The sequence below is a fragment of the Mustela lutreola genome, chromosome 5 (assembly GCF_030435805.1).
Source record: "Mustela lutreola isolate mMusLut2 chromosome 5, mMusLut2.pri, whole genome shotgun sequence".
Lineage (NCBI taxonomy): Eukaryota > Metazoa > Chordata > Mammalia > Carnivora > Mustelidae > Mustela > Mustela lutreola.
Window position 1 is genome coordinate 123,289,476 of NC_081294.1, and position 18,200 is coordinate 123,307,675.

At 43.3% G+C, this 18,200-nt stretch overlaps 1 protein-coding gene across 2 annotated transcripts in view; it reads left to right on the forward strand.

Moving 5' to 3' along the window:
• Window positions 1–17,324, forward strand: part of RGMB (repulsive guidance molecule BMP co-receptor b) — a 30,385-nt gene extending 13,061 nt beyond the window's left edge. For both annotated transcript variants that reach the window (XM_059175552.1, XM_059175551.1), the window contains exon 5: window positions 13,889–17,324. In XM_059175552.1, coding sequence (XP_059031535.1) covers window positions 13,889–14,557 — 669 coding nt within the window. In that variant the 3' untranslated portion in view covers window positions 14,558–17,324. The remainder of the gene's footprint in view (window positions 1–13,888) is intronic.
• Window positions 17,325–18,200: the final 876 nt, after the last annotated feature.

Genomic DNA, 18,200 nt, shown 5'->3' on the forward strand with positions numbered 1-18,200 from the left:
TCTGCCATCGTTTTTAGCAAATTAATAAGAAGTACAGCTTCATTTTCTCCTACAGTTTGATGAGGATCAAAAGTTTTGCCCTTTCCAAAAGGGATGAGGGAGGCAAGCTGTCCTCTGACTTAAATTCCAGCAGACAATGAGAATACTTGGTCTTTAAGTGCACTGTCGGAAAGTAATTCCCACATCTGGTGACCATGCTGTTCAGGAGCCCATGACTCTGTGGTTTCACCTGCCTCTGATAGTTGTGGGGTTTTTTTTCTTCTGTTTTTTGCAGCTCTCCCCAAAGCTCCCAAAAGCATCTGGAAAGTTACTGCCAAAGACCTATCTCCGTGATGATGTCACCTGTGCTGGTGAAGCACAACTAAAAGCCTAAAATTTTGCAGTGCAATTTCCTTTTACCTACCCAGGGCCAAAATGAAATCTTTTAAAAATTCTAAGCAATGAAAAAATGATGGTAATAAAAATAACACTGAGGCAAAAAATACATTTGAAGTTCCCCAAAAGATCTGATTTTCTTTTTTAATGTCTACTGCAATACTTAAAAAAAAAAAAAAAAAAAAAAAACTTTCAGATTTTTTTGTACAGGTCTCTGCTCTACTGAGCCCACAAACACGTACATAGAACAGCTGCTTGGTAACTTAGCACTGCACTTGACAGATACCGTATCGTCCTTGGGGTCAGACATTTTTAATGACCTGTGTGCTGGTGTCACTAGCTGGAAAAGCTGACCAGTGCTGTGGTAGACGATGGTCAGCTGTGCTGCTGAAATTGTCGTCTGTAAGCACTTACTCATTTCAATACCTTCAGCACTGAACTAAGTCACTGAGCCAGGGTTTGAGGCACAGTGAGGTCCTTAAGACACTACCTCAATCCTGGGAACGTGGCTCCTTGAGCAAGCAGTCTCGGGGTCCTCTTTGTGATCCCTAATTGCCCTCAGGTACCTTTCTCTCATCACAAAAAGACAAAAGGTGAGGGGAAAAATATCTAAACTGAATAAAAGAAAGTGAAGTCTTCTGCATTCAAGGGGCCATTTCTTTGTTAAGCCTTTTCCTTCATCCACAGAGCAGGCAGCGAGTTTAGGGCAGCTAGACCTGCGACACTCAGCAGTGTGACCTTAGCTCCCCCCCATCTCCTCTCTGTCCCCCTGCCCTGGGAACCTTAGTGTGGCGCTACAGGTATACTTCCTAAAGTATAGGAAGGCCATTCGTGCTTTTAGCCATACACACACACACACACACACACACACACACCACCACCACCCCTTAGCCCCCCACCGCCCCCTATCCTGCGCCTGTCTCCCTCTCTTCAGAGGAGTCTTATGTGGTTTTCACTTTGCCAGGAGGTGTGCTCCTAAAGGGGAGGCCAGGGCTAGCTTTCTGTCTCCACCTCAGGGGCTGCGGGGCTTTCTGGCACACCTTCCCACCTCCACGGAGATCCACACCAGCTCCGGGCCATCTCCCCCACCTGTGGCTGTGAGCGGCGGCTGCAGGCCTGCAGGCCCTGGAGAGGAGAGACGAGAGGGACGGGCTTAGAACTGGCAGAGTTGGCTAAATAGGAAAGAAAAGCAGTTTTTATTTTGCGGGGTGGAGGAAACTTTTTAGGTTCCAAAGAGGACACGTGTACCTAGCTCACCTGGGTCTCAGACCGGTAACTAGGCTAGATCACCTGTGCAGACGGTTATCTCCTATCCCACCTCTTGCGAAGTCCCTTTGCCAGCCCCTTCGTCTCCTGTGTGTCTGTTTCTGTTCACGTGCACTCTACGGATTTGTGTATGCCATGGCTCCAGAAAGTGATTTTGCGGTAAATTCTCTGATGAGATTCTGTACAGATACGTTCCTAGCAGTGTGTATTAAGATTGCCAGTCTCTCGGGTACATTTCAAGTGATTCCTTTTCCAAAGAACTTTAAGAATGCATTTACTGTACACCTAAACAATGGGAATACGTTTCAAACTTACTTTTTACAAGTGCTTTGGATACCTCTGGTTTATTTTTCTGTTTGTTTTAATGTAATCGTGTCCTTTTCCATCCCTCCAGCTTTGTCATGCCGTCCTTCAATCTCAGTAAAACAAGATGACAACTAGAAGGGGAGGTGGGGGGTTGACAGCAGGTTCCTTTATAGATCTGCTACAAAAATTTCCATACTTCCTCCTTGACTGAAAAATGGTTTACCTTAAAGTGTTTGCGTTTGGGAACGAGGTGTGTTGTTTGTCTGCACCAGGCCAGGTGACTGCAGACCAGCTGGGGGAGCGCTCCCACACGCCTTCGCATGTTACTTCTATGGCTCAGGGCTTCCAGCTCCTGGTAATCCCAGGGGCAGGAGCACCAGTGCCTATCCAAAGCGTGGGAAGAGGGCCAGGCCTGGCAGTTATCTATTTTTTAAAGTCCCTCAGTCCCAGTTTCCAGCTACTTTCTGGGAAATGGCCTGAAAATTATTATAATTATCCCTCAATCTCAGATTCCAGCTACTTTCTGGGAAATGCCTGAAAACTTGGACTGGTTGATGATAGTAGAGATCATCTAAGGAAGACTTAGATTGTTCGGTTTGTTCTTGCTTTCCCTCTCCTTCCTTCAAACTGTGTAACCCAAGGTGTTCCCTCACAACAAGACATCCTCCTTTGTGGGGTCCTAGAGGCTGAGTTGAGTCCTCCCCTCTTTACTGATGCCCCTTCGCTTGTAGTTGCTGTTCACAGCAGTATACAGGCTTGTTAACTAGTGTTCTGGAACCATTCTCTATTGGAGAATAGGGGAAAAGCCACCAGGCCTGCCTGCATTTCAAAGGCTTTCAACTGTCATTTTAAGCAATTTCTGGATCAAGGTTGGAGAAACCATCCTCCTTAAACCCCAGGCCAAGTGCATCTTCTTTGTGGCCAAGTGTTTGTCCCCCCACTATGTTTTTAGTATCTTTATAGAGATAGTCTGAGCTACACATAGTGATCATTCTTATTTTTATCAACTAAAGACAGTGCCTCATACTCCAGCGGCAGGATTGTATTGTGTATCTATGGACACTGTTCTTGGATGTTGCATTGTTACAGAGAGGGCAGTGGTGGTTTCCTTAAAATTCTAGAGCCCTGGGGCGCCTGGGTGGCTCAGTGGGTTAAACCCTCTGCCTTTGGCTCAGGTCATGATCCCAGGGTCCTGGGATCGAGCCCCACATCGGGCTCTCTGCTCAGCAGGGAGCCTGCCTCCCCCTCTCTCTCTGCCTGCCTCTCTACCTACTTGTGATCTCTTTTGTCAAATAAATAAATAAAATCTTTTAAAAAGCCCTGTCTTTCCAGAGATCACAAACTTTCTTGCAGATACATTGCTACTAACTTTTTTTTTTTTTTTTTAGATTTTATTTATTTATTTGACAGAGAGAAATCACAAGTACACTGAGAGGCAGAGAGAGAGAGAGAAGGAAGCAGGCTCCCTGCTGAGCAGAGAGCTCGATGCGGGACTCGATCCCAGGACCCTGAGATCATGACCTGAGCCGAAGGCAGCGGCTTAACCCACTGAGCCACCCAGGCGCCCCGCTACTAACTTTTAATGGCTAAAATTGCTCTTTCTTTTGTTATGAGTATCTGTTACATAGGAAATTCTTGCCATCTCTTTATAATAGCTCCTTATCTTGGTCTTCGTTTTTGCAAAAATGGTTACCAAACAGAAAGAAACTGATTGAGGCATATTGGGGAACAGATGGGGAAGAAGTTTGCAGTTGTAGCTTCCTGCTCAGTGTAGCCTTTTCTCTGATAAAAATGTATGATTAGGGCGCCTGGGTGGCTAAGTGGGTTAAGCCGCTGCCTTCGGCTCAGGTCATGATCTCAGGGTCCTGGGATCAAGTCCCACATCGGGCTCTCTGCTCAGCAGGGAGCCTGCTTCCTCCTCTCTCTCTCTGCCTACTTGTGATCTCTCTCTGTCAAATAAATAAATAAAATCTTTTTTTAAAAAAATGTATGATTAACTCAGCATTGCATTGGAACCCACTGTGTGTCACAGGGCCCCCTGTGGGGGTGAGGGAGATACAGGGGGGATCTGTCTCCCTCTCAGTCGAAGCACAGAACAAACGTGCAGCAGTTGGTGGAGTATTGTGTGTAAAACGAGCCGTTCAGGGTTTCTTTATAGAACATTGGTAGAGTGGCTCTCGGTGTTCCTACTTAGCAAGTTGTCACCGGTGTCAAGAAAGGCTAGAGAGATGGGCTGCTGTAGCCAGCGCATAACTGTCCCCCTGCTCACGGTCGCAGTTCACTGTTTTTACTCCCGGGATTTGGCACAGTCTCCCTTTACACTTACCACAGTCAAGGTGGCCCCTCACTTATACTGGGATTTCTGTCTTCCCAGCAGGGTCTAGAACCCTGGCTGCCACTTTTTAAAGGTTATTGGTCTTTAATACCAAAAGCTTTCTAGAATTTGACCGTCAGAGTCTCCAATTCTTAAATTCATTTTTCTGGGTCCTGTCTCCTTTTTAAAACCCATGAAAGCATATTGTCAGTGACCTCCTCCTCCCTGAATTTACTTAATGTAGAAAGAATATTGAAACTGAAGAACAGAAGAGCAGAAGTCAGCTATAGCTATAATTCCAGGTGGTAATGTTCTTATTTTTCCCTTTTCCATTTCCTGCATAGCTCCTGTTTGTATTGAATGTAAGGTTTGAGGCCCAGGAAGTATTCATCTTTGTTTCATACGGGTTCAACAAATTTTCTGGAGGTAAAAGGATTTCCAAGTATGAGGGAGGGAAAGGGCAGGCAGAAAAAAGAGGAGAAATTATTAGCTGTACGATATATCCAAAAGTGTGAAAGATCATTTTATAAGATAAGTGGGCCTACCTCGATTATTGTTTATGCTGTACTTGTCTTTTTTTTTTTTTTTTTAAGATTTTGTTTATTTGAGAGCATGAGAGAGAATGAGCTGAGCATGCATGCATGAGCGGGGGCTGGGGGGAGTACAGTGGGCGAGCAGACACTCCTCTGAGCAAGGAGCCCAATGTAGGGCTCTATCCCGGGACCACGACCTGAGCTGAGCCTAAGGCAGACGCTTAACCGAGACTGAGCCACTGAGACGTCCCTGTGCTTTCTGTATAGGCTGCATATCACCACGGTGAATGAAGAGACTTAAAGATGTTAGTAGAAACCATTTAAAATTGTATAAAGTTTATATCTGTGTATCTCCTGAGTTCTGTATTTTGAATCTTGCTTCACTGTGCCACTCCCTCTGTCCCAGCTGTGGTTTAGGAGGAGGAGGAGACTTTTCAAAATATCCCCCATTTGTAAATGAAAATAACCCAACTCCTGCCTAAGCCAGGCAGGATTCCATCACTGTGCTGTGGGCCTCTGCTGCTTCTAAACAGAGCCTCGCTGCTCCACAGTTGAAACCAGAGGCACAGGCCAAGTCTGATACACAGCTGAGAGTTAGAACTGCTTTCACTGTGGCATTTCCCAGTGTGTCTCTGCCCTGCCAGATTTTCTGTGAGTCAGAATTTTGAGAGGAAGGGGCGAGAAGGAAACCTTGGATAGTTGGTACTTTTCTCTTGGCTTCAGTTAATGCTAACCAAACAGTTTCTGCCAGTGTGGAATGTGGCACGTCACAAGTTACCTACAGTAGTGAACAAGGCAAAATCTACCTTGCCCATTCCGTCTTTATTTGTTTTGACTGCAGTAGAACTTGCTCTCCCAGCGTTCTGAATTTTGTGTTCTCGTGGGTGGGGTAACCAAGGACTTTTTAAGCTGCTCAGCTTGTAGGTGATAACCAACAAGAACAGCAACACACATGCAACGTACAAACTCGAACTAGACGGGCTTGCAGTGACAACACCGCACTGTTGCTTGTAGAAGGAGCTTTCGGTGAAACTGGGTCTGTGGCAAGAGGAGTTCTTTGTGTCCTAGTTAGCTGGTTATTTGGAGAGTGGGAGCCAAAAGAATGTTTGGCTAATTCTGGTGGGGTTCTTTCAGTGTTAGAACACAGTCTGTATATTGTGAGCAGATTGATAGGACGGCATTTAAACCCTAAGTTTCTCTTCTGCTCTGCATTTGCTTCTGACATGTAGGGGTCATGGTTTAATCTCTAGATCTAAAGATGTGGGAGAGTGCATCCGTCCGTGTGTCCCCCTCTGCGCTTCTGTGCTTTTGCTGCCTTCCTCTCTCCCTGCCTCAGGCCAGTGGAGACAGAGGATATTGTTTTGTAGCATTTCAGTTAACTGGCTTCTGGAAATAGAGGGTCACCGCCTCTGACCACCTCTTTGTGAATGGGCTTTTCTTTCTTTCTTTCTTTCTTTCTTTTTTTTTTTTAATAGTCCTGGGAACTTGAAATTGAACCTAGAAGTTGTAGAGTACGACTGTACTGTAAAGACCTTCAAGCCCTTTTACTTTTTAAATCACCTCTCAAAACTGAAAAATGATCAGAGGCTGTTATTTCCTAATCCCCATTGCTTCGTGCAACAGCTGTGCTGAACCAAGGCCTAGAGCTGTTTGCAAGGGGTCCCCTTCTAGGGCCTCAGGATCTGTAGCCCTGACCACCCCACACCCAGAAGGAAGATTCCCTGAAGGCACAATGTGCTGGGGCAGTCACTGCCTCCAGCCCTGGCTCTCACCTTTCCCCATACTTGTGGCCTCTGGTATGAAGTACAGTGAGAGCTGAGGCCCAAAATACTGTCCACACATGCCTAACTTCCCATCTGGAAGTATCGGGAGTCCCTCCTGTACTTGCTGGCCTCCTTATAACACGAAGTCTGAACACAAGCAAACATGTTCCATGTTGAGTCCTCTGAGTCGCTAAGACTCGAGGACTCCAGGCCCTTCCTCCTCATGGCCAGCGCAGCCTGGCTCTGATGTATACAAGGAAGCGGGCCCAATTTCGCTGTCTCAGAGCCTATTTATACTTCCAGCCTTCCTTGCTTTAAGTGTACAGAAATTACTCTTTGGAAGTCGACATTTTTGTGCCTCTTTCATGTATCCTCCCTGGGCCTGCTTCCCTTTCACTCTTGCATATTCTTTCCAGCTCCTGAGCTTAATGCTTCTCCCCTGGACCACCCTAGCTGCCTCAGCTGTGGGTGTCCTTCGCCTCTGCTTTGGTTTCTTCTTTCTCTGGCTGCTGCCAAGAAGCCCTCTAGCAGCCAAGGCAGCCCTTGTTCCTGCATGTATTACCTGGGGCAACACTGAAGAATAAATAAGGCTGATCCATTCCATTTCTCTGGAATCCTGGAAGTGCTCCTAGAACAGAGCTCTCTGTGCAAAGAGATTCTGAGGGTAGAGCAACCTAATTTGAGACGTCTTTTGAAGGTAGCAGACCCTCAAGCACTCATTCCAGCCTGAAGAGGAATCTAGGGTAAGGTTTTTCATCTGCTGCCTTCCACTTTAGCACATATACTATCTTTGTGTTAGCATTTAACAAAATAAACTTTTCTAGGTCTGAAGTTCAGCCTTCCTGTAGGTGGATACTTGATATATACAATAAGTCGTAATTGTAAAATTACATTTTACAAAAATGTTAGTAACCATCTGAACATTTTCCCTAAATCTGTGTGTGTGTGTGTGTGTGTGTGTGTGTGTGTAAATGCTGTTAATGTAATTTAAATGTAATTTAATTCAACATATATATATATATATACACACACACACATATATAAATGCTGTTTTTTAATTCAAGTATTCTTAATGTTACATTAGTTTCAGGTGTTCGACATAGTGATTCAGTAATTCCATACATTAAAAAATGCTCACCACAGTAAGTGTAATCACTGTTCGTAACTATACAGTGTTGTCACAGCCTTACTGACTGTATTGACTTTGTTTACTTCTCTTCTCCAGGAGTTATTTTCTAACTGGAAGTTTGTACTTCTTAATCCCCTTTATCTCTTTCCCCCATCCATCCACCCACCCACCCACCCAGCACCAGTTTGGTCTCTCTATTTTGAGTTTGTTTTCTCGATTGCACATATAATGAAATCCTGTGGTATCTCTTTCTCTGATTTACTTCACTTAGTGTAATCCCGTCTCCATCCCTCCATGTTCTTGCAAATGGCAGCACCTTATGTGTGTTTGTCCATTCTACTTGATCCGCTCTACTTCGGTGGACACGTAGGTTGGTCCCATATTTTGTTGATTGTAACTAACGCTGAGATAAACCTAGGGATACATGTATCTCTTCGAATTAGTTTTTGTTTTCTTTGGGTAAAAGAGCAAGCAGTGGAATTACTGGGTTGTGTGATATTTCTATTTTTAATTTTTGGAGGAACTTCCATGCTGTTTCCCATAGTGACTCTGTAAAGTGGCTGCTCCAGTTCACATTCCCACCAACAGTTTCCTTTACTCTACATTCTCACCAGTACTTGTTATTTCTTGTCTTTTTGATACTCACCCTTCTGACTGGTGTGAGGTAATCGCTCATTGTGGTTTTCATTTGCATTTACCAGATGATTAGTGATTGAACATCTTTCCATGTGTCTGTTGGCCATCTGTAGGTCTTCTCTGGAAAAATACCTATTCAGGTTCTCTGCCCATATATTTTCTTCCAGATTTTTATTTAAGTTCTAGTTAACATGGAGTGTAATTCTGGTTTTAGGAGTAGAAATCAGTAATTTATCATTTGCATATAACACCAGTGCTCCCCACAAGTACCATCCGTATTATGCATCATCTGGGGACATTATGCATCATAATGTCGGTTAAGCGTCTACATTTGACTCAGGTCATAATCCCAGGGTCCTGGGATCAAGTCCCTCGTCGGGCTCCTTGCTAGACAGGGAGCCTGCTCCTCCCTCTCGCCTTGCTTGTGTTTGTTTGCTCTTTGACAAATAAATAAAATCTTAAAAAAAAAAAATACCCATCATCTGTCTACCCTGTCCACCACCCACCTCCTTCTGTTAACCCTCATTCTATTCCCTATTGTTAAGAGTTTCTTAGGGTTTGCCTCCCCCTTCTCCTCTTTTTTTTCCCCTCTTCCCACACATTCATCAGTTTTTCTTAAATTCCATGTATGAGTGAAATCATATATTTGTTTTCCTCTGACTTATTTTGCTTAGCATAACACATTCCAGCTCTATCCATGTTGCTACAGATGGCAAGATTTCATTCCTTGTTGTCTGAGTAATCCAATGTATACATACATACTACATCTTCTTTATCCATTCATTGGTCAATGGACACTTCCCATAGTTTGACTGTTGTCAATAATGATGCTGTAAGCATCGGGGTGCATGTACCCCCTTTGAATCTGTATTTTTAAATCCTTTCCTCTGCCCATTTTTAATTGGATTTATTTTGGTGCCCTTTTAGATCTTGAAAATTATTCTCTTACCAGGTACATCATTTGCAAATACCTTCTTCCACTCAGTGGATTGCCTTTTTGTTTGTTGGTTTCCTTCACTATGCAAAACCTTTTTAGTTTGATGTAGTCCCAGTAGTTTATTTTTGCTTTTGTTTTCCTTGCCTGAAAAGACATACAGAGAAAATTGTTGGTAAGTCTAATGTTCATGAGTTTACTGTCTGTGTTTTCTTCAAAAAGAGTTTTATGGTTTCCAGTCTCACATTTGGGTCTTTAATCCATTTTGATTTTACCTTTATAGTATAAGAAAATGGTCTATTTTCCCCAACACCATTTATTGGAGAGACTTTTTTCTCCGTTGTATGTTCTTGTTCTCCTTTGTCACAGATTAATGGACCATATAAGCACGAGTTTCTTTCTGGGCTGTTCTGTTCCATATACGTTTGTATCTGTTTTTGTGCCAGCACCTTACTGTTTTGATTACTACCTCTTTGTACTGCATCTTGAAATCAGGGATTGTTTGAAATCCTCAAAGACCCTGGATAGCTAAAACAAACTTTAGGATTATTTATTGTAGTTGGTGAAAAATGCTATTGGCATTTTGTTGGAGATTGCATTTAATTTGTAGACTGCTTTGGGTAGTGTGGACATTTTAATGGTATTCTTCCAGGCCATAAGTATGTATATCTTAATTATTTGTACATCTGTTTATTTGTCCCTTAAATTTCTTATATCATTGTTTTGTACTTTCCAGAATAGAGGTGTGTCACCTAGTCAGTTAAATGTGTTTTTAGGTATTTTATTCATTTTGATGCAATTATAAATGGGGTAATTTTCTTAATTACTCTTTAATAACTTCTTAGTAGTGTATAAAAAGGCAGCAGATATCTATTTTGTGTCCTATAACTTTACTGGATTGATTTCTTCTAATGGGGTTTTTGGTGAGGCTATATCCGTGTCTTCTGCAAATAGTGACTGTTGTACCGATTCATTACCAATTTGGAATGATTCCTTTTTCTTGTCTGATTGCTGTGGCAAAAGTAGATATCTTTATTTTATTCTCGGTCCATGTAATCAGAAAATTCAATCCCATGTGAATTTTCTCTTTAGAAGCATGTGCCCTTACTGGAGTAGTTTATTTTTTGCTCACATTTGGGGACTTAATGTAGAGGCTGGATGCCACTGACCTGTGTAAGAGTAAAAGGGGCTGTGAGCAGTGTTCTCTTAGCCTCCCAGAGGTGCCTATTTTTTCAACCTATAATTGCACCCAGAGGATTTGATGCAGTAGACATGTCAGCTAATTATATGAAATAGAATTTGTTTTCACTTCCTTTACCTCAATCAGAATTTTAACCAGGTACTTACCAAAATTGTGTTTCCCTCTCTTCCAACCTAATTTCTGTGACTATTTCAGGTTACTTTGTTGGCCCATTTTAACCCAACAGCTGTGAGTCCCTTGATCTGGGAGTCCGGTTCTAGAATTGAAGGATTCTGGTGAATCCTCAGGTTCATATCAAACCTGGTGCGGTCCTGCACATGCAACACCAAGTAGTCTGACTACACAGTGGTAATTGTTTCTTCCAAAATACAAGCAGCACAAGTAGTTAAGTGTACAGAGTTCAGGGAATCTACTGTTTGAAAACCTATGCCCAGCACTTTGCAAAGCTGCCAAGCCCAGGGAAGCCATGTCTGTCTGTTGGCAAAGCAGTGCCTGGGTTTTCCGTCCTTGGCTACCTTGTTTTCCTTAATGCATTTTCTTTTCATGGCAGTGCCTCTAAATTTTGATTTTTCACAACAGACCTCATATCTTTCTATCACGTGTGGAAAGGTTGATTTGTAGCTGGTATCTGTGTCTTCCTAATAGACCTTGTGTGGGTGATAAAGATCTCAGGGAGTGAAGCATTAAAAATGAATGAGGAGAACTAGAGTAGTTTGTCTGAGGTAGGGGTTGAGAGGGACTTGGTGGGAAAGGTTTAACAAAAGGCATTGATGTTTTAAATGCACAGAAATGCCATCCATTAATAATAAATGGTGTGGCAGAGAAGAGATGTGCCAAAATGAGTTATTATAGCATATGGATCAGTTCACGGAAGGGGAAAGTAAGCCGCATGGCTGATGTTTCTAAATTATCTGTTTGAAAGCATTACAATACAGTTTTGAATATCCTGTTTTGCGATCAGAGCTTAAATAGAAAAAAACTTGGAATTTCCAAAAAAAAATTTTTTTTAAACCTTAATAAGAATGAACAAGTTTGGTTTTTCTGAAATTGAATTTCTGGCCCCAGCTGGCTTGAATGCTTTTTTGAAAGCTTGAGTCGTAATTGTATGAGGAACGAAATTAAAATTACAAAATGTTAAGTCAGGTGCAATAGTTGCCTAGTGTTTTCTACACCTACATTGATTGTACCTCTAGATACCTCTTCAGTACACACTCAGACTAGTGGACAACTCCTCTATCTCCGTGGTTATAGATAGATCCATTATCACCCTCAGTATTTCGATGCACAGGCTAATTCTGTACGTTTATTTGCTCTGTGTGAGAATTAGTTCAGTTAGAAGAGAGACAAATTAATACCAGCTTCACTGTCTTAAGGAGAAAATGACTGCTAGAAAACTGAACAAAAATCTGTTACGTAAACTGGGATCTTTGGTCAGCGTAGATCCTGATGCAGAAGTCAAGCTTTGAGTGTTATTTAATCTTCTGGAGGTATGGGGGTTAGTGGCACAGGCCAAGCAGAGCACAGTAATGCATGAGGTGTTTGAAATGACTCCTGAGTTGGAATTGGTGTGCTTAGTGAATGCACTGGGCTGGCTTGCCCGTTTGGGAACTAGTTTGAAAATGGATCTGTTTTATTGTCTCAACAAAACTAATTCCTCATTGTTATTCCTGAGATGAACAAAAAAAGTACTTAATTCTTGCAAATAATTTTAATCTAGTTTAAATTTAAGGTTTCTTAGCTTAGAGAGTCTTCGAATGTGAATGCTCCAGTTGAAAATGAAGACAATGATTATATGAAAAGTCTTACTCACCCTTATTGGAGTCATCTGTATTAGCTTTCAACTCTTTCAGGTGCAGAATTTACTTTAATTAATCTTTTTACCTCCAAGGGAGCCTAGCTTGCCCTAAAAACACTTGTCAAACTGTCTTTAGAGCCACCAAATAAATCTATTTTATAGTCCCATTAGATAGCTCGCTCAAAATCCCATTCACTCTGGAAGGTCCTATGGTTGGATGCACAACAAATTTCCGGCAGTCATCTCTGGTACACCTCCTTTGGGTTGTTAAGAAGGTGTTGAAATCTGAGAAGGCTGGTAGTGAAATTAAATTGTGGATCAGGGAAATTAGGAAGAGAGAAAACCAAGCATTTTCATAGTATATTGTCTGGCTCTTAGTTGCAGCTGCAAACAACGGATATGAATTGAACCAGTTGCTACAGTGCAGCTGGTTCAGATCTAGCTTTATAACTGGCTGAAGTAAAATGAAATGGCTGGAAAATTCCAGTCAAGTAACACCAGTGGGAACATGTGGAATTAAATAATGTGAGTAAATGCTGGCCTGGATGAGGAAAAAAACTTCAGACATAAACTTGAGGGTGGTGTTGAGGACTTGTCAGAGGCGTGGTGGGGGATAGTCAGGGCATTTTCTGGCCTTTTTAACAAGGGTCTATTGTTTGGATTAGTTCCCGTGGGGGAGGTAGGTTTCCTCTATCCAGGGAAATCTGTAGAGTGGCCTACCTTCTTACTTGACCGGTACTTTTTTTTTTTTTTTTTTGCCTTTAAGAAGAAAGAAAAGCCATTACGTCAGTTCCTGACAATGCCAGAGGGTCTGGAGTACTTTGGAGGTGGCACAATTACGTTGTCTTGTAATTGTTCCAAATAAGGAAGGAAAATGGGTTTACACAAGGCAAGTTTTTATAGCATCAGGTTTTTTCTGCTTGATTAGGAGAATCGAGAGTTGGCTCGAGAAAAAATTCAAGAAGTTCAAGGGCCTGGTGCTGTTTGGGGAAAACATTTGCGGTAACTAGGTTGAGGGTATTTATTCTCTGCCAGGGCCTGGGAGCTGTATTTGCCAAGGGATTTCCAAGTCACAGGGATTAGCCAGTCATGTGAGACATTTGATTAAGAGACTTAGAGAAATCTTTGCTGAGGCCCATGATTGGTGGCTGTGGATGGGATGGGCCCCCTCAACTCTGCTTTGTTCCCAAGCGTTAGTAAGAAAATTTGTAGAAGAATCTTTGTAGAAATCAAAGTTCTGATGTGGGTATATTATTAATTATGTCCCTTGACGTTTCTACCTGACTTAATTGGTCTTTTTCTCGGAGCTATACCACCACTCACCTGTTTGGGGAAGAAGGACACCAGAGTACCAGTAAAAACCACTGTACCCCAACAGCAGCATAGTTCTGTTTTAGGAAAGTAAAGAAAAAGTTTTTCGTAATGTACATCCCTCAGATTTGCATCAAATTTTTATTCTAAACCTATATGACTTTTTCTTTTTCCTTACCAGTGACCCCTTTCATTTCTGAGCCAGGAGCCCGTGGGCTGAGTGAGTTTAGAGATTCTGTCTCTGGCCATTCAGCTCCAGCTTGGCGGGCGACACCACCTCTGTCCCTGCCCGCCTGTTTCAATTTGTGTGTGTTCCTTCCCCCAGATCACCATCATCTTCAAAGCTCACCGGGAGTGTACAGATCAGAAAGTGTACCAAGCTGTGACCGATGACCTGCCGGCTGCCTTTGTGGATGGCAGCACCAGCGGCGGGGATGGCGACACCAAGAGCCTGCTTATCCTGGAGAGGGAGAGCGGCCGCTACGTGGAGATGCACGCCCGCTACATAGGGACCACGGTCTTCGTGCGGCAGCTGGGTCGCTACCTGACGCTCGCCATCCGCATGCCTGAGGACCTGGCTATGTCCTACGAGGAAAGTCAGGACCTGCAGCTGTGTGTCAACGGCTGCCCCCTGAGCGAGCGCATCGACGACGGGCAGGGCCAGGTGTCTGCCATCCTGGGGCACAGCGTGCCTCGCACCTCACTGGCACCGGCCTGGCCGGGCTACACACTGGAGGCTGCCAATGCCCAGTGCCACGAGAAGATGCCAGTGAAGGACATCTATTTCCAGTCCTGTGTCTTCGACCTGCTCACCACTGGTGATGCCAACTTCACTGCCGCCGCCCACAGTGCCTTGGAGGACGTGGAGGCGCTGCACCCACGGAAGGAACGCTGGCACATTTTCCCCAGCGGCAGCCAGGGGACGCCCCACGGACGCGGCCACTGGGCTGTCAGCCTCGGACTCCCATGCTTGATCTTCATTGTGTTTTTGTAGGGGTCGTCTTTTGTGTTTTTTTGGGTTTTTCTTTTTGTCTATAACAGAATTTTAAAATATATATTGTCATAATATATTGAGTAAAAGAGTATATATGTATATACCATGTATATGACAGGATGTTTGTCCTGGGGCACCCACCAGATTGTACATACTGTGTTTGACTGTTTTCATGTATGTTGGAGGTAGTGTTCTTTGATTGTACTGATTTTGTTTGGCAGTTTTGTGAAATATTTTATAATGTCCCTGCCTGGGGACCTGTTAGAAAGCACTTTATTTTTTATATATTAAATATTTATGTGTGTACCTGGTTAGTACGTATAGTACATATACACAGACACCATATGCAGCGTTCCCTTCGGAGATGCCCAGTGACAGTGGTGGCAGCTGTTCCTGGCCCTTCAATCCTGCCTTTTCCCTTGGCTACTGATCTGCCACCCTGGGTGTGCGGCTTTCACTCGCCGCCTTCTGGGGGAAGCTGCGTCCTTCCTGTGAGCTAGGGGGTGTCTTTAGCCTCCTCCTGCCCTCCCTCGGTGTGGAGGGACAGCCCAGTCCCATGACAGGCACTTTGGCTTTTGTGAAACAACGCACACAACGCATCTCCAAGGAACCTCGCCCTCCTTCCCCGCTGTCACTTCCTCAGAGCGCAGGGAGAATATCACTACAGTTTTAACGAACTAAGATCTTGTGATCTGAGCACTTACCGTATGTGGGGTTGAGCCAGACAAAACTGCTGTTCCAATAGGCCAGAACGGTCTCGAGGTAGCAATTTCACGGATAAATAAATACCAGGCATTTTGTTAGACCCCAGGAGCTCTCAGACTTTTCCTCACCCCATGTCCCCGTTGTATCTTTCACACCTTGCTTTTCTAATTTGTGCAAGCCCACGTTCCTTGCCTTCTGGTTCTTGGTTGCTTCTGCTCAGAAGCAACCCTTGTCTGCAGCCCACCCCACCCCAGTAAACCCTCCTTAATCTCACCTTATGAACCCAGAGATCAGGCTTTGTTGGATTCTTGCTTCATATCCAGGCCCTGCTTCAGTCACAAAGGCCCTGCCACTCCTCCTCGCCCTCCACACCACGGTCTTCGCAACAGTCGCCAATGTATCTATGCATGGTGGGGTCTTCGCAACAGTCGCCGATGTATCTATGCATGGTGGAATGAATAGGGTGTTAGACGACAGGAACACTGTCCTGGCCTGAACCAGGAGGCGACTAAGTGGGTGCTGGTTAATCCAGACATTCTCACTAAACCATATTGCTCCTTGGGAGGTCTTTTTATCAGATAAGCTCCCTCTTAACATCTGTAGTGAATATCCGTTAGTCAGTTGCTCATTTAATTTGGTAAAATTCCTATAAAGTATCTCCTTGCCTCTTGCCTTTCACTGTTGTCATGCTCTTGCAAAGGAAGAGCACCACCAACAAAATTCAAGAACCATGAGGCAGTGAGTTCTAGGGTAGGTCACTTTCTCTTGTATGTCTGTAAATGTTTGGTTCCAAGGAGAAAGGAGACAATTTCTACTTTAAGTGCAAGAAGAAGGTAATGAACTTTAAATACCACAGCAGTTTGGATCCAGACTTGCTCCGTTTTAGATAACCAGATAATTTCTGCCTTTTGCCATGTCCCGTTCATTAGGCTTACTGCCAGAGGCCCCAACTGGCAGGAAAAGAGGATTTCAGTTTGTGAAAGTCTATTTCTTAATGAACTGAGCTATCCTCCGAACACAGGACGGAGCTGTGGGTTCATCGGTAGGCGGCAAGCCTCCGCTCGTCTTCTAGTGTATGACAGAATCACCTGGCAAGTCTGGGAAAAATCACAAAGGCATCCTGCCACTTCTTTGACGAAAATGCAACACGAGAGAACTGAAACCTACACCCGGTAATCTTTTATAAAACTGGACAGGGGCCCACCTGCCATCACCTCTAAACTGGGGCTATTTTGGTTCACCTATGGAACCATGTGCCAGGATCAGAAGCTAGAGTTAGCTAGCAACTTTGTTATGTAATTGAATAGAACAAAGGAGGAAAAATAGAGTACTTATAACCACTATTCTTGTGCAAACAGTATGAAAGTGAAGTAAAAGCAGTAGAACTTTCTACAGTATCTGGCTTTAGAGTGTTTATGGTTAAAAAACACCTTTGTCCTTTTCAGGGAAAGTGAAACCACCACCTCTACAGTTGGGGAAAGACACTTAGGCTGTGCGGCCATATAGAGCTGGGAAGGCCACTTAAAAGCATTCTCTATCACTACGAGTATTTATACCAGTGTATTTGGCTATTGCCCTTTACAGCCAGTGTTCCTGCGCAACATTTACAATCCCCACAGATAACTGACAAATACAGATGCTTCTCTAGAGAAGGACCAGATCATTTTTCCGTTTCCTCTTCTATCTAGAACTTCTAGAGAAAATAGTACTTGTACATTTTACTTTTTTAAATCCTCAGCCCAGAGAGTTTCGGGTTGTATCAACACGTGGATAGGCTGTAGCTATTCAGAGGTCTCTTGGGGGAGCTTAAAATTGGGGGAGAACACTGGTTTTCACAGATGCTCCACATGGCTGTCTTTAAAAGACTCAAAACTTTCTTTTGTCCTTTTCTTCTCTTTGTTATGCTTGGAAATTCCCCCGTGTGTCGAGTCTTTGCAAAGAAACCTTTAGATGTGGTTCATAGGTATATGAATAAGTATCTGTGTAAAACAGTGTGTGTGCAGTGTGTAAATACTTTAAATTATTATGCTAGAAAAATAAAGTTACATACCATGCTGTGGAATGTTTGTTCTGTGATTATAGTGACACCTGCTGGAAGAAGTGCAGAACAGGAGAAGAAAGGGAGCAAGGTTGTGTTTGTGCAAAACCCTTGGTGATCGCTGGCAACCCATGATACAGACAGCCCACACTCATTCTCTAAACTACATCTTTCTTAGAGTTTTTTCATTTTTAAGCTTAAAGCAATTTCAAATAAGTCACTGGCTGTGAAACTGGTCCCCTGGTATCATCCGAAATTTCTGTCTTTAGTAATAGTTTTGGTGGCTTACAGACATGGGACCTGCACTGTGGTTAAGATAGCACGGACTGCAACAACTTCCTTCTGGTGGGCAAGACTTGGGAGCAGGATTTTTTTTTTTTTTTTGGCTTTGGGAACTTGTAAATCCCCTTTTCTTGGGTGTTCTAAAAAGAGACCTCACAAGATCTCAACTTGTTCTTTGTGCAAGAAACATGCCTAACTGAAAAAGAAACCCAAACTTAAGGCAAAGAAAATCAATTATTGCTACTTGGTCAAATACTAAATGGGACAAACTCCAGCTGGAGGAAACCTACATAATCATTTCTTAAATCGAAGGTTTAATCCATACTCTTAGTGCTTATATATAGTTCAGAATAAGAAATGTCTGAAACACACAAAATCGGATGACAGTGATAAAGCCACTGACTAAATGCATAAGCTGGTATTCACTGAACACTAAGAAATAATCCACATCACAATGAAGTCTATGCTTAGAAGTCAAAACTACTCTTTCAGTGTACTCTATGTCCAGACCCACATCTCTTCAGGGATTGAAACTTAAGCGACTGTCCAAAAACCTAACAGAGATGTCTTTATTGTCTTAAACAGTAAACGGGGACTTTAACAAATCCTAAAAATCCT